The 25,727-nt window shown below is 33.1% G+C and overlaps 1 protein-coding gene across 1 annotated transcript; it reads left to right on the top strand.

Annotated features, from left to right (window-relative positions):
- The first annotated feature begins 544 nt into the window (after window positions 1–544).
- On the top strand, window positions 545–24,568 carry LOC134683887 (uncharacterized). The gene is made up of 3 exons (XM_063543192.1): window positions 545–675; window positions 8,939–9,109; window positions 23,672–24,568. The coding sequence occupies exons 1-3, from the start codon at window positions 567–569 to the stop codon at window positions 24,301–24,303; spliced, it is 912 nt and encodes a 303-aa protein (XP_063399262.1). The 5' UTR covers window positions 545–566; the 3' UTR covers window positions 24,304–24,568.
- Window positions 24,569–25,727: the final 1,159 nt, after the last annotated feature.

Raw genomic sequence — 25,727 nt, 5'->3', positions numbered from 1 at the left:
TCAAGTTACGGTGCGACTTGTAGACGTCAGACAGACAGACAAACATACAGAAGGATGGAATGACAGACGAACGAACGCCGGACATTTGTATATCATAATACATCGCGTCAAAATATTGACGGGCGTATAATAAGGTTTAGACCGAAAAGATTGATTTGATAGATGGTGGTATCAAATATCGACGTTCTATGTCAAAAATTGTTAGAATGTCTGTCTACGACGATTTATTTTTATACTCATTTTTATCTCACATTTCATAGCATTTATGCATGTGTAATGAAAAGCCACCGGTAAGGTTAATTGTATTTAACATAACAAATTTCTTTGTTTTTGTAGTTTAATGCTGATAAGAAACCACGATGGCAAACACTAAGCCAAACATTTATACCAACAAAAGTTTCAATACAGAAATTACTGACACAGATTATATTGAAGTGTTTGCAACTGATAACACATACGATAAACTGTCTTCAGTTTATGATCAAGATCCTCCAAATGACGATCCGAATTTATCATCTACTAATATGCCCACACAATCAGAAAAGCATGGTCGACAAAAGATTCAAATGTCACTGTGGTTGTTATTACTTATCATTATTTGCATGTTGGTCGCATTGGTTGTAACAGGTGTTGTCACATTCTTCATCACAAAGGAGAGATTTTCTGTTACACAGTGTAAGTATACAATAAGACAACAGTAGTATACCGCTGTTCAATAGTCATAATTCGAGTAAGCAAAAGTAAATCTTGGTAACAAACTTAAACTGAGGGAAACACATCAATTATCAGAGGAAAACAACGGAACAACAGAAACACTGAACTACAACAAAAGCAAACGCAAACATACAGACTGATTAAGAAGGGATATAATTACGATACTGTTGTCAAATCATTAAAGATTGCATATTTTGGCGTTAATATTGAGTCACTGATAAGGTCTTTGCGTCGGAACTAAAGACATTTATTCTAAAAACAGTTGTTGGCATGACACGGGTTATGTTCTTCTCATATATGTTATGATGGTATGATACTAAACCCCTAACGGGAAGGATTGTGCCTGAGGTTCATATGATGAAATCATAATCTTTCAGTCAGTTTAATTAAAGTCTGGAGCTGACATGTCAGTTAACTGCTAGTAGTCTGTTGTTATTTATGTATTATTGTCATTTTGTTTATTTTCTTTGGTTACATCTTCTGACATCAGACTCGGACTTCTCTTGAACTGAATTTTAATGTGCGTATTGTTATGCGTTTATTTTTCTACATTGGTTAGAGGTATAGGGGGAGGGTTGAGATCTCACAAACATGTTTAACCCCGCCGCATTTTTGCGCCTGTCCCAAGTCAGGAGCCTCTGGCCTTTGTTAGTCTTGTATTATTTTTATATTAGTTTCTTGTGTACAATTTGGAAATTAGTATGGCGTTCATTATCACTGAACTAGTATATATTTGTTTAGGGGCCAGCTGAAGGACGCCTCCGGGTGCGGGAATTTCTCGCTACATTGAAGACCTGTTGGTGACCTTCTGCTGTTGTTTTTTATTTTGGTCGGGTTTTTGTCTCTTTGACACATTCCCCATTTCCATTCTCAATTTTATAGAAACGGCCTTTGACACTGCAATATTCCTGACTTGGTAGAGGACATTTAACGAAAAAAAGACAACACTACCATGACTTTGTGACAGGAATATAGTACAAACAAACGCAAAAACAAGCAGAGAAAAAACATAAATAAATAAATAATATAATAGTACATTACAACATGTAAACCGCAGATTAACAATATACAAGTAAATGTTTTCTTCTTTTACGAATATGTTGGAGATGGTGAATGATTTTTGAACATATAATTATAAATACGAATAAAGGTATAAAGGATGACACAATATATAATTGCAAGAAAATAGTTCGAGAAATATCTTTAATTGGGTATTTTCGAGACGAAATCAAAACATGTCATAAATCGTAATATCATTTTTCAAGGGGCCCTGTGTTTACAATGATCCAACGTCCAGGGATAAACGGTGGACTCTATCATAAAAAAAAATCTATTTAATATTTTTTTCCATACATAAGTTATACATTCATATTAATTACACTGATTGAGTTTGCGTATAAAATGTTCACAATATTCTACAGTAAATAAAATACATTAATAAAAGTCCCCCAAAACACACTACAATCTACACAATAATTTACCTTTACTTATATAATTGGCATTTAATTTTTTGTACTTTTGACACCTGGATTACATTGTTATGTGTCGGTAAGTGGTTTTATAGGTCACATGCTCGACCTTGTAAATGCGTGTATTGTATATTTCTATCGTTGGATGTATTTTGTTCTAAAAAGGAAAAGAAAGTAAGTACAAATTATTTCGTCACTTACTAATGTATAAGATTTATTATAAGTTTTATTTCAGCTGCAAAATTTTCTTTTTTGGATGATAATGATTTGTCCATAGATTCAATTAAACTTCCCAGTTCCCGTTTTGCATATGCTATCAATTGGCTGGAAGTAAAACTTTTAGACTGATATTTGATTATATTCCTACATTTCCAAATAATCCATTTAACTGTATTCATAATCGTATTAGTTATGACATTGTACTTTTTTTTGTAATCGTACATTCCTAGCATGATAAGTTCTTCGCTCAATGGAATATATACTGTGTTATTTAGTACATTATATGTTTTAAGCGCATCAAAAATGTGTTCCCAAACAACCATTATAATGTTACAGTTGTGAAAAAGGTGTGTGAGAGTTTCGTTTTCTGTTTTACAAAAATGGCATTTGCCATTATTTGATTTGCCCATTCTAAATAGTTTTTGCTCCGTATAGATAATGTTATGAACAATTTTCCAGCTAATTTGATTTGCTTTCCTAGAGGACATACTTTTATTTAAATTTATCCAGATCTTTTTCCACGGTAATTCCGAATTATACTGAATATTCCATTTTATTTGACAGTTTGGAACTATATCTAAATTTAACGAATATTGGATTAATTTCAAAGATATCTCACTTGGGATTACTACTTTATTCTGTTTATCGTAAAATTCAAATGTATTTTTAATATAATAACCATTTTTGGGGGGTTCTGGATCAACGTGGACGCTTTTTAGTCTGTCCTTGAACAATTTAGGAATAGCTAATTTCAGCCTTACCCATTCCGAGATCCAGTTTCTCTTATCTTTAAGAGTATTGTATATAAAGTTGTCGCTTTTGATGTTTTTCGTTTCTTCATCCCAAATATCTTTTATTGTATGAATTCCACTTTTTCCGAAGTTAGGGAAAAAAATAGGTTTTTTATTGTATTGAATTTTTATGTTTCCAAAAAGTTGTTGGTTTAGGATATCGTTTTTATTTATTGGACTTTGTATACTTAAACATTTTGACCACGTTTTAATTAACTCAAGATAGTATTTTGGAAAATTTTCCATTTGCAATCCTCGTAAGTTCGAACACTTTGCTAAAAAATTATTACAATTATATTTGATATCAAACTTCTGTAGCCACCATTTGGCTATTGTGTTCCAGTTATCGGTGTTTGATCTTAAAATCTTTTGCATACTTTTGATTTGTTTGGATTTAATGAACGAGTCTATATTGATCATATCAATCCCCCCTTCTTCTAACGGTAAGCAACACACGTCCCTTTTAATTATATTTACTTTCCCCTCCCATATAAAATTCCACATGACATTGTTTATTTCTTTTTTATATTTTTCAGGTATACCTCGCATTTCGATTTCGAACCCTATTTTAGAAATGATCAATGATTTTAATATTAAGACTCTGTCCTTCAATGTTAGGTCACGAGATTTCCAAACCTCAAGACACGCCTTAATCTTCTTTATTTTTTCTAACCATATAGCTTCTATATCAACACTATATCCATGCATGACTCCCAATGCTTTAATTGGTTCGCTAGACCACCTAATTTTTTTATATTTTGGTGTTTTATTTTTCCAACGACCCAAATATACCCCTACAGTCTTTTCATAATTTATCTTAGCACCCGATGCTTTCTCATATATTTCTAAAACCTTGAATGTTTCCTCTATTGATTCCTCTGTTCTATTAAAAAATTGTGTATCGTCTGCAAACATGTTAATCTTAACCTCTTTCTTTTCATTTTCTATGTCAGGGTGGGGTAAATTTATTCCTTGAATTTTCGGATTAGCCCTAATTGTGGCTGCCATCGGCTCTGCTTGTAAAATGTAAACCATCGGCGATATTGGACAGCCCTGACGGATTGATCTAGAAATTGGGACGTATCTTGATTGAAAACCGTTAGTCATTAAACAAGTTTTAGCATTTTTTAGTAACATTTTAACCCATTCCCGAAAATTTTCCCCAAATTGAAATTTTTCTAAACATGCATCTAACCATTCCCATTCTGCATAGTCAAAAGCTTTTGTTTGATCAAGAAAAAGGATTGATCCTTCCTCGTCTTCCATATCTATAAAATCGAAAATATCTTGCAGCATTCTATTAGAATCAAAAATATTTCTGCCCTTAACAAACCCTTTTTGATCTGTTTCTATAATTGATGGTAGAACTATTTTCAAACGTTCAGCCAGAATTTTTGAGCAAATTTTATAGTCTACATTTAATAATGTTATAGGTCGCCAGTTTTTAATATCCTCCCTCTCCCCACTTTTATATAATAGGCTTATCATTCCAAGTCTCTGCGATTCGGAAAGTGTTTTATCAAAAAAGGTTTCTTTTAATATTTGCGTAAGCTCATCCTGTATCAAAAACCAATATTCCTGATAAAATTCTGCAGTTATGCCATCTTCCCCTGGTGATTTATCCCTTTTCATTAATTTAATTGCTTTGAAAATTTCATCTTTTGTAATTTCACTATCACATAACCGTTTTTCTGCTTCAGATAGAGTTTTACTTACATTATATAGTAATTTTCCCCCAGCCTCTCTATTACAACCCCCCGAGGTAAAAAGTTTCTCATAATATTTTAATTGCTCGCCTAAGATTTCATTAATATTATTTTTGTATGTGCCATTTTCGGCTTTTATTTTTGACCATAGTTTTTCTTTTCCTCGTTTTAAATTTGTTCTAATCTGAAAAAATAATTTGTGGATTTTTCACCTTTTTCATACCAATTTATTTTTGATCTTATGCGTGCTGCTTCTGCTTTTTGTTCGTAATATTTATATATATCTTTTTTTAGTTTTTCAACCTCATTCAGATTTTTTTGTGTTCCATCATTTTCTAACAGATTTTCTAATTTATCTTCCCAATTTTTAACTTCATTTTCATTTAATCTAAGTTTCTTTGAAACCGTTATTGTTATGTCCTTTATTTTAGTTTTTGTTAAATCCCAGAACTCCTTTTTATCTTTAAAATTATTTATGTTAAGTTTCCAAGATTTCCAAAATGTTTCAAAAGTATTTTTGAAAAGGTCGGTTTTAATTATACTATTGTTCATTTTCCAGTAACCCGGGCCTCTTTCTGGTTCGACGATGTTCATAGTAATTGTTACGCCGTCGTGATCGCTGAAGGGAAAATAAACAATTTTTGCATTGTTTACTCTACAATCGATATTCTCACTGGTGAATATATAATCTATTCTCGAGTATGATTGACCCCTTGAAAATGTATATTGTTTTTTGTTTGGATATCTGAGACGCCAAAAGTCCGTCAATTCATTTTTTTCAATGAAATTTTTTAGTTCATAATTTCCCGCATCGCCACGTTTGGGCATATGTTTTCTATCTAATTTCCTATTTAGACAACAATTAAAATCTCCCATAACGTAATTTACAATATCATTTTCTTTATCTATTTTTAACTTATTAAAGAAATGTTTTCTTTCTATGCCATTATTAGGGGCGTAGACATTAAAAATTCTAATAGTTTCGTTTGAATCTAATTTGAATTCAACTATTAATTTCCTTCCCTCTGCATCTTTATATTTTTCAGTAATGTTTATATCTAAATTTGGTTTCACTAAAATTGCTACCCCTTTGGAAACGGAAGTCCCGTTACACCAAAAACTTAAACCTCCCCATTCTTTTTTCCATTCATTTTCAACAAATTTTGTGCAATGAGTTTCTTGCAAACATATAAAATCAAAATTCTTTTTTTGACACCATTGAAATAATGCATTTCGTTTTGACTTATCTCCCATACCGTTTGCGTTTAATGAAACTAAACGAATAGACATACTTTATGGGGAAAATATATATTTATATTATTGTCTTCAAATTTCTGAATATTTAGTTTGCTGTACAGTTCACCGATTTCATTTATGTTATACAACATAATAAAAGTCCAACCTATATTCAATATATTTACAATAAATGAATTTGCATGTACACTTGCAATGCATTTTTTTTTAGAGTTATCTCCCATACCATATATTTCATATATAATTATTATCTGCCTACTTATTTCACCAACAAATACACATATTTGTATCACTAACATAATACAGTTCAAAAAATTTCCAAAATATTTACAATAAATGCAAGATTTTGCATACACAATAATAGCATGTATTTTTTGTAAGTTTTTCATTATATCATTTTAATTACCAAACATTATATATAAATGTTATTTTGGAAACGCCAAGAAAAATGACATATATGCAAACATTATTGGAAACTCCCAATATAATAAACTTATTAATGGAACGACACTCCCACTAAGTCTTTAAATAAATGATGCAATCAAGTTAGAAACATACAATCATTGTTTAAGGTATTTAAGAAATAGCAGACGTGTTGCATCTTTTACATAAACTTGTTTGTTTCAAAATAGACAATATTTACAAAAACATTAGTCGAGATTTTTATTTTCTAGAATAAAGCATATTTTCAATTTTAGATACGACTGAAAAATACTGATTTAAATTCAAAACGTTTTTTTCCCGACTGTTAACTTTTTTATCAGTTAATTATTACAAGAACGAACACAACATACCACATGTGGAGCAGGATCTGAGTACCCGCCCGGAGCACCTTGGATCCCCAAGTTGTTGGTGGGGTTCGTGTTGCTAAGTCTTAAGTTTTCTATGTTGTGTTTTGTGTACAATTGTTTTTTCTGATTGTCTTTTTCTTTTTTTGCCATGGCGTTGTCAATTAATTTTCGATTTATGAGTTTGAATATTCCTTTTGTATCTGTCGCCCCTCTTTTTGAAACCGTGACCATATCAATGCAACCTTTGATTAATTGAGTAAATGCGCACGCATTCAAAATTATATTGAATAATCCAAATTGTCTTACAACACTGAAGAGTGGTAGACCGATAACTTTGACAAATTTGACTCCAAGAGAAGTTGTATAACATTTTAGCCAGTTATTTTTAGGATCATGAAAAATATAGCCGTAAAATAGTTTGAAGGTTTCGATGAACTTAAATTGTTAAAAGAGTTGAATAATCCTTAGTTTAAACAGTATTTATTATTGAAAAATGTCAAGACAAATATTACAATGTTACATGAATTCGGAAACAAGTTTGGAAAAACTTTTATAAATCCGTCTCCCTATTAATAATCCTTACCTGATCATGCGTTGGAAGTTATGTACTATCATATACATCTTTAGTTTAAAACTTCATAAACACCATGAAATAAATCTAGCAGCAGTCATACAAATGATTTAACTAATGTTGTTAAAGAGAAGATAATCATTGAACATGATTGTTATACAGAAGAAGTATTCAGTGATGACACATGTGGTCACCTAATTTGTACTTTTTTTTTTTTATAAATGATCAATTACAGGAAATGTATTGGGCTTTTCGAAATATTAAATTGAGCTTTGAGCTGTTATGGAATCAGTAAGTTCCCTACGATTTTGAACAGAGATAAACAAACAATTCATAAGATTTCGATCTGGTGTATGTCAATTTTACAAATATGTCGAGGACAGTATATTACAACGAAGCGCAATGATCATTACATTTTCAATTGCGATTTGTGAAACACAAGAAAAACCTACTCATAGAGGCACAAAGAACAACAGTTATTTATATACATAAAATTTGAACTTCGACTTGATTGAACTATTAGTATTGGGCGGTTAAAGAATTCGGTCGATGTTACCGTTGTAACCACATAAACTCATAGGCCTGATATGATAGGAAGATCAACGTTAGTACAAAAATATCTGTGTAACTTTTAATATATAATAATTGATTTACAAAATATTTTGTATGCCTCTTTTTATATTCAAATAGGAAAAAAAGAATTTCAAAGAGATACTAGTACCATTCTAGAATAAACGTATTTGAAAGAGCTCAATACTCATCTATTTTGTTACAGTGTCGTAACAGCTCATTATAAAAAATTGTAAAAATGATTGGAATAGGTTTTGTCCAATTTGATCGCCACGAAGCACAAAAACAACTAACAAAAAATAACAGATACACAAACGGATCAGACATTACTCAAAGATACTGAATTCTAGTTAAAAGCTAACTACTAAATGAATAAAACCACAGCAGCAATGTATACTCCGGTACATTTGTTGACTTTGAGCATATGATTCTATCAGATTATCGTCTTGAACTAAACTTTTAGTATACGTATTAGATGTTGTTTTCCCTGTTTATTGGATGGGGTGTGTCACGGGGTTACGTCTGCGTTAACTTAAGTTCTATTTCAAACAGCTCAGATCTCTTTGGAGATAGGTTCTCTATAAGTTGTTTTGTAGATATAAAGCATAAAAGATTTATTTAAAGTCGGCTATACATATAACAAAATGCATACCAATAGATATTGAAGGTATAGTGATAGTCGAAGGCATTGTGAAGATTAGTATTTGTAACGGTTATTTGATACAGAAAATAACATTTAATTAGACTAAGGTTGATCGTAATGGCATATGAAAACATAGATCATGTTCAACTGCGATATTACATTTGTCCTCTTCTTTATTCAATTTCAATTAATGCGTTGTTTACGTTTCAGATGAGTCAAAGAATGAATGCTATTGGACGACATGGAGTTCCTGGTCGGGATGTAGCATTACCTGTGGTAAAGGCGAACAAGTCAGAGTCAGACAGCATATGAATACATCGATGCTTTGTAAATACAATGAAACATTCAACGTCCGAACCTGTACTTCAGATCCATGCTTTGGTAATGAAATGTCATCATTAATAATAATATATATAAAGATAAATATGACATTTATACAACATGTTTCAAACATAATAAATACACATCAAGCGTATGATCCAAAGTTAATACCGACACAGCAGACCAAAGCCAATTAACTAATAAAACCTCAATGCGTTGACCTTAATAGACCTTTGATAAGAGAATTACAGGCGCGAACAATGATTAGAGATATGTACAAATACATATAAATTAACCTTGACCGCAGATAATTGATAGCTTTTAATGACCGTCTATAAGAACGATCACAGACAATATACCATAATTACGAAAGTAGTTATTGTTGATATAAAGCCTGTAAACGTCCAGCAGGAAGTATTTCAAGATACCCAGTCTGATTGTTTGAGTACTGAAAGAATATAAAACATAATAAAATAATTATTTTTATTATACAAATATTTGGGCTTAAGGGCAACACGTTATGTTACAGAAAACTTCCTTGGCGTCAGTGAATAAAAAGCGATGAATGTAAACTAACTGACGCCAACATTATACTTAACTATCCGAGCAGTGTGCGCGGCACACTGTGTGAATGCTTGAGGATATTTTTTCTCTAGTATCATGTAATTCACTCAGTTCTGTCATATTGTAAATCAAGAACAAAACAAATTACATGCTACCTGCAGTTGACACAAAACACACAGTATGTACATAAAATGATAGTGTGTTCTCAGATAATTAAGGATAATTTGCCGCTAAAATACTGTGCCTGAGCTAGCCACATATCTTTGACAGAAATGCGTCACCATAGGGGTATTTGCATACACGTGTGTGTACGACTACCAGTCTACTTGTCTCAGAGTACTTTAGCAAGCCGTTCCCGAGCGGTATAGCCTTACTTGATTTTTCACGTGGTACCGCATAAGAGTAAATCTTTGTGGGCATAGACCGACGTGAAATAGAGCTGTTGAGCAATCAAGATGAGACTATTCCTCGTTAAGGCACGTAGGCACCCTAACTACTCAGAAAATGTTCATAAATGTCTGGCCTGATCATTTATTATAGTAACATAACGTGAACCATAAAGGCACAACATCTTCATAATAATCGGCGGTGTTGGGGCGGCTGGAGGGTTGATTTGAATTGTTTGCACTTCTATACTGTTACTATCTTATCAATGCAACTGACTGAATAAACCTGACAAAGATTGAAAATTTAACACGTGCACCAAGTCATGAGACGGTTAAGAAAACATTGCCGTCTCTACCACAGACATAATAAATCTAGTAATAAAATGTTTATCGTCCACCTAAATAAATAATGATTTTAACAGAAGCCGAGTCGGACAGAACATGAAACATTAATATAAACATCAATTAAAAATTTCTAATTTATACAACATGTTTCAAACATAATAAATACACATCAAGCGTATGATCCAAAGTTAATACCGACACAGCAGACCAAAGCCAATTAACTAATAAAACCTCAATGCGTTGACCTTAATAGACCTTTGATAAGAGAATTACAGGCGTGAACAATGATTAGAGATATGTACAAATACATATAAATTAACCTTGACCGCAGATAATTGATAGCTTTTAATGACCGTCTATAAGAACGATCACAGACAATATACCATAATTACGAAAGTAGTTATTGTTGATATAAAGCCTGTAAACGTCCAGCAGGAAGTATTTCAAGATACCCAGTCTGATTGTTTGAGTACTGAAAGAATATAAAACATAATAAAATAATTATTTTTATTATACAAATATTTGGGCTTAAGGGCAACACGTTATGTTACAGAAAACTTCCTTGGCGTCAGTGAATAAAAAGCGATGAATGTAAACTAACTGACGCCAACATTATACTTAACTATCCGAGCAGTGTGCGCGGCACACTGTGATAATGCTTGAGGATATTTTTTCTCTAGTATCATGTAATTCACTCAGTTCTGTCATATTGTAAATCAAGAACAAAACAAATTACATGCTACCTGCAGTTGACACAAAACACACAGTATGTACATAAAATGATAGTGTGTTCTCAGATAATTAAGGATAATTTGCCGCTAAAATACTGTGCCTGAGCTAGCCACATATCTTTGACAGAAATGCGTCACCATAGGGGTATTTGCATACACGTGTGTGTACGACTACCAGTCTACTTGTCTCAGAGTACTTTAGCAAGCCGTTCCCGAGCGGTATAGCCTTACTTGATTTTTCACGTGGTACCGCATAAGAGTAAATCTTTGTGGGCATAGACCGACGTGAAATAGAGCTGTTGAGCAATCAAGATGAGACTATTCCTCGTTAAGGCACGTAGGCACCCTAACTACTCAGAAATGTTTTGGGGAAACGATATTATATTTGGCCAAAATAAAATATCATAGCCCAAAACGAAATATGTAACGTTATGTTGCCTGCCCAAGTTGCATATTGAGTAACCCAAAAAGATTGAAGATGTTGTGCCTGATGAAGCCTTGTGTCTTGTTAAAATTAAAGTTGATCTAGAGAAAAATTAATGTCAATATAAAAATCCTTAACCACAATATTGAGATCAACGTGAGAAGAAAAGACACAAGGCTAGGATGGAGGACAAATTACAAAGTTATAACCGATGGTAAAAAACGTTTTCGGCATTGTATCTTGTCATTTAATCTTTTCCAGCGCGGATTTAATATCCAATTTGGAAGTTCTAATGTAACGTTTAAAACAATCTGATTTCCAACGTCCCAGTGTTTGTATCATGCTGTCCTCAATACCTTGAGAACTAGCACTTGTGGCCGCACCTGATCGAAAAGAATGTCCGCTATAATCCTTGTCACTATATCCTAATGCTATGAGTATTGTTTTCAGCTTGCTTATAAAAAAGTTCCGGGAAAGTGGTTTTCCGGTTTCTTCAACGAGAAACGAATCATTCTGCTTTGCGTTTAGGTTTAATCTTACACTCATCAGCTGGGGTAGCAATTTATACGGACAAACGACGCCCTCTATCTTGAACAAGGAAATTATAATACCTTGTCGGAATATATCTGTCTTTGTAGCTTTTAAATTAACAGTTACTTCGCATTCTGAAACGAAATTTATGTCAGAAACGCATAAATTTGAATCTGGATCAAACACAGTTCTACATGTAAACTCATTGCATCTCAGAAAACCATAAAATGCCAGAACACACGCTGTTTGAAATGTTAAATCCATATAATCATGATTGAAAAATCCACATTGCAAACAAGTTACTATTTCCTGTAAAATTTTAAACGTTATTGGTAACTTTTGTCGTAATGGCTTACTCTCAGATTTTTTAACTCCATTTAACACATTTTGCAAGCGTTGGTATGTATGACCAAATTTATCACAAAGTGGGTTCACATTATCAAAATTAACTCCATGAAAACGAACTCCAGCGAGATATAATTTGATTGTTGAATATTTCAGTTTTAACACTGATTGGCAGTGGGCCACGAAATAGATCAATAAATCTTCCGAAACTTTAGACATATTGAAAGTCCTTGAGTTGAATCCAGTGATATGATTGCCACAAAATTGAATAAAACATTTATATCCTGTTGAATAAACATTGCGGGTATTCACGTTGATACTTTTATTCCATAAGCTGTCGACTGCTTGGTCTAACTCCACACAATTTCGGAATGAGGAGGGCAGGTGCATGGATTTGGCGAAGCTTCTGGAGCCAATTGTCGAAACCGCTTCATCTGGTAACGAGAAAGAGCATCTGCTATGTTATTTTCTTTCCCTGGTACATGTACAGCATGTACAACAAAATTAAATTTAGCCGCACACCAAGTTAAACGGCGAACAAGATTCATAATCACGTTACACTTTGAACGACCCTTATTAATAATGTACACACTAGACATATTATCACAATGAAAAAGAATGCGTTTAGTAGACCATTCATGCCCCCATAAAATAGCAGATATAACAATCGGATACAATTCTAAGTAAGCCATTGAGAAAGACTCCTCATCGGACCGAATAAAATCGTCGGGCCAACTGCCTTGAAACCACCTTTTCCTAAAATAACCTCCGTATCCGATTGTTGATGAAGCATCCGTGAATAAATGAAAATCGGACGCATTAATAACGTTATCGCTGATAAAAAATGATATACCATTCCACTGACTTAGGAATTTAAACCACATTGCCATGTCATCTCTACATCCCTTTGTAATTGTAACGTGATGATAAAGTTCTTTAACGGAGTGTGCTAATGTCAATAAATACGACACAAACGATCTCCCTGGTATAATTACTTTACATGCATAATTGAGATGACCCAATAAACTTAACATTTCACGCTTAGTACATGAACGTCTATTAAGATAGCTGTATAAAATATCCTTAATTCTAACAAGCTTCTCATCAGGTAATTTAGCAATCATATGCATTGAATCGAGAATTATGCCGAGATATTCTAATGAAGTAGATGGACCAACTGTTTTATGAGCGCTGAGAGGAATCTTTAAACTATTAAATACATATAACATTGTGTTCATATTCCTTGTAGCATCTACGTAAGGATTGTTAATCAGGAGAAAATCGTCTAACAAATGTAACACGTGCCGCAAACCGTAATTATTTTGTAAGATCCAACATATTGCCACTGATAATGTATCGAATATCTTGGGACTTGAACGGCAACCAAATGCTAAACGAGTATAAAAATAGTAAATGTCATTCCATTTTAATCCATAAAATCGCCATAAAGAATTATGTACAGGTATTAATTTGAATGCATCGGTTACGTCACACTTACATAATTGACTTTTAATTCCTAATGACTTAATTATATTTATAGCGTCGTCAATTCTTACATAGGTTAATGAATAGTCTTCCTTATTTATCAAATCGTTGATGCTGTGATGCTCATCATTGTTGTGAGGAGCCGAGAGGTCTAGAATTAATCTTTTCTTTTTTGAATATTTTCCTTCAACAATACCTATCGGACTAATTCTATAAGTATCAAACGGAGGTTTTGTAAATGGTCCAATAAGGTATCCTTTACGAAGTACGTCATCTACCAGTTTCGTAACATCATCGGGAAATTTCTTGGTAGACAATAAATTCTTACATTCCAAAGATTTACTTGGTAGTACGTTTATGCCTGTGTCAAAACCATATCGAAGTCCATTAATTAAATTAAAAACAAAATTTTTATCTGGATAATGTGTAAGTTCAAATTCAAGTTGATCGATATCAATAGGCGTAGACACTAGTCAATTCTTGGCCTGCGCTTGTTCTTGTGACGGCCCATTGTTCGGAGTAGCACCAGTAGATGATCTAGTATTAACATGGGCGAATGAACATTTTGTCCCCTTGAAACATTTTCCTGATAAGAAATTGTTACACACTTCCCGACCACGAAAGAAAAGAACAGGGCGTCCTCGTATATCTGTATTGGAATCAACACGATCGTTACTCCCAACTTGTGATTTCTGAAAATGAGTTTGATTATAAGTTGGTTTCGGTCGATTATTCGATTGACCAAAGCTTGGTAACGTTTGACAAACAGCTGTGAGATGCCCAAGACTACCGCATGTTTCACATTCTTTAATTATTTGTCCACTTGTGGTGGATGAATAGAGTTTTTCGTCTCTGATGGACCAATCTACAACTTTACCATGGGTCAGTTTGATAGCAGCTACCTTATTTGCGAAAGCCTTGTGATACTCGTAGAAAACGGGACCTTTATATCTTGCAGAGATATCAATGATATCTTGAATATACATATCGAATTCGATTCGTCGGTCTTGCTTTTCACAGATAATATTTTTGTAAATATTAAAAGCTTCTAGAAACTCTTGTATAGACAAGTTTCTTTGAAGGCGGGGATCGCGATGTTTGATTAACAATACGGACCCGTCAGATTCATCAACGGTTTTGTAATCTTGTACGTTTTCTTGATTGTTAAGAAGGGTAGCCAGATTAATGTACTTGCCTTCTAAAATCTGCTTCCGAACGTTCGGTGCCACTGCTTGAACATGCGGAAACATGCCTGAGGAAACCTTGGTAGTGTGATAAGATCCTGTATCATGATGTACTCCATTATTTATATCACTCACGAATGCAGGTTGACTAATGATATTTGATTCTCTAACTAATAGCGACTGAATTAAAGTTCCTTGATTTTGAACAGTTTGCTCCATGTTGTTTAAACTGGTGGTAAGTTGAGTTAATGCTGGAATTTCGGGCATAACTGTATTATCCTGTCCTGAATTCTCATTTAATAGTTCCAATAACTGCTCTTTTGTGAAAGTTGATGGAGCCCTGATGCCTTGCTTTCTTAGTTTTCCTTTAACTTCGTCAAGTGTCAATTCTGTATTAGAATTCTGTATAACTGGTGTGTCACTTTTCTTACTTTTCTTACTGGAAACACGCTTTTTACGAACTGGCGGCATTTTTAAGAAGTAGTTAAAAAGTTATGAAATAACCAAATACTAGTAATATTGATTTGAATTGTTTGCACTTCTATACTGTTACTATCTTATCAATGCAACTGACTGAATAAACCTGACAAAGATTGAAAATTTAACACGTGCACCAAGTCATGAGACGGTTAAGAAAACATTGCCGTCTCTACCACAGACATAATAAATCTAGTAATAAAATGTTTATCGTCCACCTAAATAAATAATGATTTTAACAGAAGCCGAGTCGGACAGAACATGAAACATTAATATAAACATCAATTAAAAATTTCTAAATATTAACACACCTTGATATTTACTCTGAATAAGCAAAAATGTGAAACAAGTTTAGTTTTACAGAAAGGCTTGATTTTGAATTGCTTATTAATTTCCTGTTCTAGAAAATTGAAAACGTTCCTGAATTTTGACACTTAATTATCTTGTCAAAGAGAATGTAACACTTAACAAACAGGAAAATATTATTTAATATTGTACACTCTCTCGAAGGACCGATTAAGCTTTTCTCATCACTTTGCGTCCTTCGTCAGTCGTCCGTCGTCGTCGTCGTCGTCCGGCGTCGTCTGTTAACTTTTACAAAAATCTTCTCCTCTGAAACTACTGGGTCAAACCAAAGCATTTAGAGCAAATCTTACATGCAGTAAAATTGATTATCAGGTAAAGATCTATCTGCCCTGAAATTTTCAGATGAATCGAATAAACCTATTATTGGGCTGTGGCCACTAAATTGGTAATTTTAAGGAAATTTTGCCATTTTTGGTTATTATCTTGAATATTATTTTAGATAGAGGTAAACTGTGAACAGCAATAATGTTTAGCAGAGTAAGATATAAAGAAAAGTCAAATAACCAAAATGGTCAGTTGATCCCTTAAGGAGTTATTACCCTATAAAGTATTTTTTACCAATTTTTCATAAATTTGTGTAATCTTCTACAAAAACCTACTCCTCTGAAACTACTCGTCCAAATTTAACCAAACTTGGCCACAATGATCATTGGGGTATCTAGTTTACAAAATGTGTTCGGTGACACGACCAACCAACCAACCATGATGATGCCATTGCTTAAGGTAGAACATTGGAGGACAATGTAGAGTTTGGCTTATAACTCTTAAACCAAATCATTTAGAGCAAATATGTCAGGGGATACAATAGCTAATCAGGTCAATTATTATCTGCGGTTAAATTTTCAAATGAATTGGACAACTGGTTGTTGGGTTGCTGCCCCCAATTGGTAATTTTTTAAGGAAATTTTGCAGTTTTTTGTTAATATCTTGAACTCCATTGTAGATAGAGATAAACTGTTAACAGCAATAATGTTCAGCAAAATAAGATCTACAAATAATTCAACATGACCATTTGACCTCTCAAGGAGTAACTGCTCTTTATAGTCATTTTTTTACAATTTTCATTTATTTGGTAGCTTTTGTAAATCTTTGCAAGCACATCACCATCACCAAAACACAATTTTGACATGAATGCATCTGTTTCCTTTGTTTAATGTGCACATAGACCAAGGTGAGCGACACAGGCTCTTAAGAGCATCTAGTTTATCTGAGAGATGATTTTAACATTTAAATCTAAAAAAAAGACATTTTCCGTATTCAAATGGATTGAATGTGAGTAACACCCAATCTCTATAAATTTGTCTATGACAAAAATTCATATGATTCTGCTTCCTCAGTGAAGTAAAACAAATTACAACTTTAATATTAGAACAGAAGAATACTCGTTTCGGATGCGGATACAGAGGAAGTAGGTTCGTTTCAGCGAGTCATATTAATGACCGTAAAATTTCTATTCTCAGCACGCGGCATTTAATGTAAGGAGTAAGAGCAAAGACTTCTCGCCCCGGGAGTACTTTGAAGGGTATGTGACATGTCTTCCTTAGTTCCTTAGGACTGTTTTTTGGAAAATATAACGAATTAATTATGGCTCAGCTTTTTGGTCTGCCACACATTGGATTTCCTATTTATATCACATTTACATGTTATCGTCCTTGACATGTATTAAAATGGCCATTGGACGTTACACAGCCATCCATCATCATACTTAAAATCTTAGAATTTCAAGCTCTATATTTGTAGTATATATTTATCATCCACAAATCTCCATTTAAGCCGATGGCATGTGATTTCATGGAGGATTTTTGTCTATAATATGTAAAGAATAAACAAGTGTCCATATTGTATGCGTAACCCTGCCCTCTTTTGTTTTGTATTTACACAAACAAGTAAATAAAGGCAACAGTAGTATACCGCTGTTCAAAACTCATAAATCCATTGACATAAAACAAAATCGGGGTTAACAAACTAAAACCGAGGGCAACGCATTAAATATAAGAGGAGAACAACGACATAACACTATGATTGCTTTGGATATAAACCGCAATTTTTATACGTGTGCATGTAAAACATAATTTTGTTGTAGAAGGGTCTTTAGACAGCACAAACAACATCTTCCAAAAGACCAAAAAAGTGAAAAGGTATATTTAAACAAAACGCTATCACTAACAGGTCGAACAACTGGTGTTCTTTAACCCTGCTGACTGCCATTGGCGATTGCCAAATAAAATAAATCACAAGATGTAACAAAATGGATCTTAATATAACTTTTAAACTAAACAGAAAACAATTAACTAGTGGCCAAGATGTTATGCCACAAACATAAGGTGTCATTATTTTTTTTTAAACAAGATCCGGATTTCGACAATAAATGTCTCTTCAGTGATGTGAGGGATCAAAACGGTATTTGGAAGGCCATATATAATGTACCCTCATTTTTAGATAGACTTAATTTTAAGAGTCTATAGAATGAACGGATCATATGAACTGGAGGGAAAATATGATACAAGCCCATACGAAAAAATAAAAACAAGTCTAAATTTAAAACTACGTTCAAACCTACGATTGCGTTGGATAAAAATCGCAATTTTTTTACGTGTAAAACAATATTTCGCTGTAGAAGGGTCTGAGTACAGCACAACAACATTTTCCAAAAGACCAAAAAAGGGGGAAAATTATATTTAAAAAAAACCGCATTTGACTAACAGGTCCAATATATATACGTATGAGCCAGTGACAACTCTACAACAGATTTATCCATCGGATCACCAGCAGTGATGGTGATATATGGCTGTGTACATTATGTATACAACTCGTATAACCCAACAATGTTAGATCTGTAAATTTGCTTTCGTAATTTTTTTGTTCTTTCTTCGCCGAGATTCGAACCCATGCTACTGAGATATCGTGACACCAAATCATAAGTACGTCTGAGCCAGTGACAACTCTACAACAGTTCTATCCATCGGATCACCAGCAATGATGGTGATAAATGGCTATGTATATTATGTATACTAGTATACAACTTATCCAAACATCAACCCAACAATGTTAGATCTGTAAATTTGCTTTCGCAAATGTTTGGTTCTTCCCTTGCCGGGATTCGAACTATGAAGCCCAGGTGGTCGTGTGGTCTAATGCACCGGTTACAGTGCAGGCAATTTGGTGACACGATATCTCAGTAGCAATGGTTCGAATCCCAGCGAGGGAAGAACCAAAAGTTGGTGAAAGCAGATTTACAGATCTAACATTGTTGGGTTAATGGTTAGAAGAGTTATATATATATATATATATATATATATATATATATAACTCGTCTAAACATCAACCCAACAATGTTAGATCTGTAAATTTGCTTTCGCAAATTTTTGGTTCATCCCTCGCCGGGATTCGAACCCATGCTACTGTGATATCGTGACACCAAATCGCCTGCACTGCAGCCGTCCCGCTAGACCACACGACCACCTGGGCTCTCAAAAAAAGAGCTTTCGGTGGCCATATGTTACCTTTCCACGTCAGTTTTAATCTAGCGGCGTACTACAGTACATGATATATAAGGCATGAAGATGTTATGGTTACAGATCAGCTAAATTATCTATAGTAAAGGATCCTACAAATTAATGTAAGATACAGTCACAGAAAATAATTATATTCATAAGTACGTCTGAGTCAGTGACAACCCTACAACAGATGTATCCATCGGATCGCCATCAATGATGGTGATACATGGCTGTGTACATAATGTATATACAACTCGTCTAAACATCAACCCAACAATGTTAGATCTGTAAATTTGCTTTCGCAAATTTTTGGTTCATCCCTCGCCGGGATTCGAACCCATGCTACTGTGATATCGTGACACCAAATCGCCTGCATATATATATATATATATATATATATATCAACGCCTAAACATGCTAAATAGGGTACAAAACAACAAAAATAACAAAAAAATGAAAACTATAATTAATTAAAGATATTTGGGATCACAGTTATCCTTCAACAGTTTGATTGTGCATAAAAAAAGGTCAGACTGAATATCAGTTAAGAAGCTTGCACCATCCTAAAAATGTTTTAAACATTACATAGGTTTTATGGCTCATTACAACAGTGAATGGCCATATAATTTACCTAAATTTAAGATAGAATCTATAATTTCAAAGAGTCGAAATAGGATGAACGGATTATATAAATCGGAGGGAAAATACAATACAAACTCAAACAAAACAATGAAACAAGTCCAAATTGAAAACGACGCTCCAACCTATGATTGCGTTGGATAAAAATCGCAATTTTTATACGTGTTTATGTTAAACAAATTTAGGGGTTGATGGGTCTTAAAACAGCACATAAAACATTTTCGAAAAGACAAAAAAAGTGCAAAAGAAGATTTCATTAAAACACTTTGGACAAACGGATCGAATAACTGACGTTCGTAAACCTTGCTGACTGACACAAGCCCAAACGAAAGAATTAGACAGGTCTAAATTGAAAACTACGTTCAAACCTATCGTTGCAGAGGGGTCTGAATACTGCACAAACAATTTTGTCCAAAAGACCCAAAAAGTGAAAAAGCATATTTTAACAAAATGCATTCGACAAACAAGTCGAACAACGGCTGTTCGTTAACCCTGCTGACTGCAATTGACGATTGTCAAATAAATTGATCACACGATATAACGAAATTTGATCTTTATACATGAATTTATTACCATGCATACAGAAAAGAATAAATTTGTGGCAAAGTTTGTATGTCACAAACATAAGTTCAAAAATATGTGCACCATATCCGGATTTTGACAATTTAGGTCTGTTCGATGATGTTAGTGATCGAAACGGTATTTGGAAGGCCATATAATTGAACTAAATTAAGGATAGACTCTCGATTTTTTAAAAAGAGTCGCAATATGATGAATGGATTATATATACCGGTGGGAAAACATAATACGAGCCCCCCCCCCCCACCCCACCCCTCCCCATGTGTCCATGTAAAACGAATGTCGTGGTAGAGGGGTCTAAACACAGCACAAACAACATATTCCTCACGAATAATATAAATGAATTTGACTAACAGGTTAATCAACTGAGGTTCGTTAACCCTGCTGAATGCCATTGACGAGTGCCTGTATATAGTGTCTACAAAAAAGCAACAATTAACATGCAATCTATCTAGGCGTGGAATAGTTTGTACATAAACTGATGCATTGGCTCAATTATATAATATAAGGGCCTGAGAATGTAACTTAAACATACTAATGAGTGTTTATAAATAATTGTTATAAGTTATATTCTCATGCAATATTTTTCAAAATTAGCTTCACCAGACGCATGCAACCAACCAGGTAAAAAAATATGAAATTTTGCATTTTAATGTTCAATGTCTATAAAAATATGATTGCAGCCTATTGTACATATCAATTCTTAAATCAAAACAAATAGAATAAAATTCAGGATTATTTCCCTTTGTTTTGATTCTCATTCAGTTCATTAGGTTCAAGAGTGTGTAGCTGATGCATCTAGAATCACTCTTTCTGTTTTCTACCTTAGGAGTTCAAATGTTGGTTTACCTCAATTATTTAAATGGTGATATTTTGAAAAATATGCCCTGGTCGTTAGAGGTGATTCGTGATTGGGCAGTTTCTTCCTTTGGTATAAAAAGACCGGTGATTGTTTCACTGATGTTGGATTAAGTTAATTTTATTAGAATTTAAGAACTTTCGAATTTTGTTCCTGCTATAACAAAAAAATACGTATATCAATGTATTTCACCTAAATTTATATAGCAGAATACTCAATTCTCATAAATGTATCATGCTGTCCCATAATCTATTTCAATTCATCATAACACGATCTGAAATTAGCATTGTTTTGAAATCAGCTAGCTTAAAAAAAATCTGTTTGATCTTTTCAACCATTTAATAGGAATTTACGTTATGTTTCTGTAACTTTAAGATTTGTGCTTCAATTCAAGACCAACTCCGCTTCTGTTAAACTTTAAGTTACTCTATTTCTATTTGATCTAAAAAAAAAAATATAAAAAAATGGACGTATCATTGTCGTTTTCTTACTGAACATCAAAATGTTTAAGTGCTCTTTCTGGAATTTTAACTTTGCACTTTATTTTTTTTCATTTCTAAATAAAGTATTGCAATCTTATAATTAAATCTCAACATAACGATATTAAACTTCTGATTAGTCGTGTTATATTTAGCATTTTGCTGTCGAATGTCAACATAATATACTTTCAAATTTATATCATACAGTTTTAAGTCAACGTATCGTACAGTAAACCTACTATGGAATTATGATTACTTTTTAAGTATGTGCGTAGGTGAGATTTTGAAATAAGTTTTGAAATAAGTGTCAAATGTTCGGACTCCTTGGTGTTTTTTCATACGACACAAAATATTTTGCCCCATGAAACCTTTTTATCTTTTAACATAAGACTTAATAGCTCAAGTTATGGTTTGTTGTTTTAAACAAAATAAATGCAAATGGTCATTGTTCCCTGGCTGTCAGGTGTTAACTAGTAAATTAGTTACATTATAAAATATTTAATAATATAAGACTGTAATAAAATCAATGGTAACAATTTTGTTGCACCAGATGCGCATTTCGACAAACATGTCTCTTCAGTGATGCTCGTGGCCAAAATATTTGAAATCCAAAGCTTATATAAAAGATGAAGAGCTATAATCCAAAAGGTCCAAAAAGTATAGTCAAATTCGTGAAAGGAATCAGAGCTTTGCATGAGGGAGATACATGCCTTAATTTATAATAATTTCTTATATTTTGTAACAGCAAATTCTAATAACGCAAAAGTCCCTATTTTCATGCCAGTACCGAAGTACTGGCTACTGGGCTGGTGATACCCTCGGGGACTAATAGTCCACCAGCAGAGGCATCGACCCAGTGGTAGTAATTAAATCAACAGTACCAATTTTGTTGCACCAGATGCGCATTTCTACAAAACATTTCTCTTCAGTGATGCTCGTGGCCAAAATATTTGAAATCCAAAGCTTATATAAAAGATGAAGAGCTATAATCCAAAAGGTCCAAAAAGTATAGTCAAATTCGTGAAAGGAATCAGAGCTTTGCATGAGGGAAATACATTCCTTAATTTATAATAATTTCTTATATTTTGTAACAGCAAATTTTAATAACGCAAAATTCATTAAAGTAAGGTACCCTGTCTTGTATTTTATCCTTATTAATCAATTTATATAACAGTTGCAAGTCACTGATAATAATTTTATGACATCAAAGGTCCAATCAATTTCATAGATAATTAACCGTCACATTAACAGAGTTTTGTACACCTTTGACAGATATGTAAGTACCGGTATTCTAGTGATAAACTTATCACAACATTAGCAAAAGATGACACGTCATGCAAGTAAAACAATCATTGGGATTGGGATTAAAGAATCCGCTAAATGTTTTGCTATCCTTTGTTGACCCTAAATCGCAAAAATTTGCACCTGCGAAAATAACCGGCTAAACGGTAGTTTCAACTTATCGTAATGTGTGATACGCATATTATTATGAACACATAGACTTATCATTACATCTCAACTTAAACACTAGCAATCACAGGTAAACATATCACACATTGATCGTAGCATTCCATAATTTACAATGAGCATTTTGATAAATCAATGCATCATGACGCATAACATTTTAAATGTCTTTCATTTTTGACACCCGAGGCTTTCTATATAAATATATTGGCATCTCGAATACAATGTTTATTGTCTGACTTAAATTGTATTCTTTTGTTATTTTAGGTGATGATGATATATCAGACATGAGATTTAGTCGAACATACTTACACAAAAACCTCTTTATATCAGCTGATAATACAATTATCAGTAACGTCCATATCATAGATACTACACACAGCGCTGATGCACAGTTACAGAACTATAAGGGAACGATTTCAGACATGTGTGTAGGAAACAATGAATTAATGTACTACGAAGTTAACTATACATATACAATAGTTAACAAATTATCTGCAAATAATCTTGTTCTAGAGGTAGGTCTGGCCGAACGTTCAAAGGTTGATAGGTATTTCTACGTTGGGACCAGCAACGTGAGCGGATGGTCTTTTCACCTAGCAAGGGGTTCAGTTGTTGACAACGTGTACTTGTATTCACAAGATACTGATTATAACCGAGTTTTGGAATCAATCAGTAATAATATAGTTGGTACAAAAGTTCATGGGAAATTTATGTTTTTCGTAAACAGACGGCGAAATGAATTTTCGCTAAAGCAAGATGAATCGATATTCCATATATTCAAGAATGTGACCTCACATGTGAAACTTTGTCCTGTTTTCGCGGTGTACGGTTCCAGCAGTGTTAATGTCAAATTACAATTAATGAATCCTCGAAACTTTACCTATTATCCGTGGTAAAACATTCAATAAAGATACTCTATGGATATTAATATTCAATGATGCGTTGAATAATGTCTTTATGTTCCACAATGATTTATTTCCTGTGTGGTGTGATTTAACCTTTTTGTGTCGTCTGATCATTTTTTTTTCTCTTAGTCATAATGCTGACTGACTATCATCATTATTGGTTTTAACCCACCTCCTGTATCTTCTTATTTTTAGAGTAAAATTGTATGTGTACTATTATAAATTATGTTAGTATTTTATAATGATCTTCAATGTTTCAAACAATTGTAAAGGATTTATACTAAACATGAAGTTGTATGTCTGTTTTATCTTTTAGATTTAATTGATAAAAGTTACTCTTTCTTATTGCATTTCATAAAATATGAGATAGCACCAAACAAGTCTAAAACTTTATCCAATTCATATGCCAAGATTTAAATATTTAGCGAATTCAATTCAAAGAAACCAACATTTTAATCAAATTAAGCAATGACGAAAAACAAAAACACTGACGAGATACCTAAATAGGTCATTCATATTGATATAGCCTGGGTTTTGATCAGGTCGTACTATACTCTCTTTAGCAGGTTGCTATTCCGTTTATGTTCAGATAATTTACAAACACGGTTTGGTGTCCTTTCTCATATAATAAATATTAATTCATTTTGTTCAACAATAAATGAAAATATAACTTAAGGATATACACCTCCGAGGAGCAAATATTTCTAGAATTCAACTTGTTTTTTTAAACTGATTTTTGGGTTTATTAGACTGTACAAAATATTTGGAGAAGAAAAAATCATATGGTGGTGCACTTCTTTTTATGCCGAGACCTTTGAAATTATCTAACGTTGATCTTTTTTCCATTTTTCATCAATATTTACATATTTTTGGGGCTTTTATCTGGGAGAAAAATCAAAGTTCTACAATTAAACTTTTTTTTTCATACTTTCAATAAAGATGAAGTGTACCAACCTGAATAAAGTTTAATTAAAAAAATTATAGGAAGGTGTTTGTTATGCTTTTCTGTGTCAAATTTACCAACTTGTCAATTTCGTCAATTTATGATTTCTCTCTGTTTTAAGAACAAAATGCATATTTTTCAACTTCTTTGTTATACATGATTGACAAAATACATATTTAAGAAATTTGAAAAGAAAATATGATATGTACAGAGTTATCAAAAGTTCCAGGATTATAATTTAGTACGCAAGACGCGCGTTTCGTCTTCATAAGACTCATTAGTGACGCTCATATCAACATATCTATAAAGCCAAACAACTGCAGAGTTGAAGAGCATTGGGGATCCAAATTTCCAAAAAGTTCAGGTTTGTCGTAAAATAATTTCTTGTATCCCGTTTGGGTTTTTTTTTGTTAACACATTGTCGTCAATACAATGGATTTGTATGCGCCTGTCATACGTACGAAAATACCTG

Source organism: Mytilus trossulus, chromosome 9 (assembly GCF_036588685.1).
Source record: "Mytilus trossulus isolate FHL-02 chromosome 9, PNRI_Mtr1.1.1.hap1, whole genome shotgun sequence".
Classification (NCBI taxonomy): domain Eukaryota; kingdom Metazoa; phylum Mollusca; class Bivalvia; order Mytilida; family Mytilidae; genus Mytilus; species Mytilus trossulus.
This window is presented reverse-complemented; position numbering and strand designations above follow the sequence as displayed.

Excerpts from the sequence above, each read along its gene's own strand:
- LOC134683887 (XM_063543192.1), top strand. The coding sequence starts at position 567 with ATGTCACTGTGGTTGTTATTACTTATCATTATTTGCATGTTGGTCGCA. Across the intron at positions 676-8,938 it reads GAGATTTTCTGTTACACAGT|ATGAGTCAAAGAATGAATGC; the intron begins GTAAGTATACAA and ends TTTACGTTTCAG. Across the intron at positions 9,110-23,671 it reads TACTTCAGATCCATGCTTTG|GTGATGATGATATATCAGAC; the intron begins GTAATGAAATGT and ends TTGTTATTTTAG.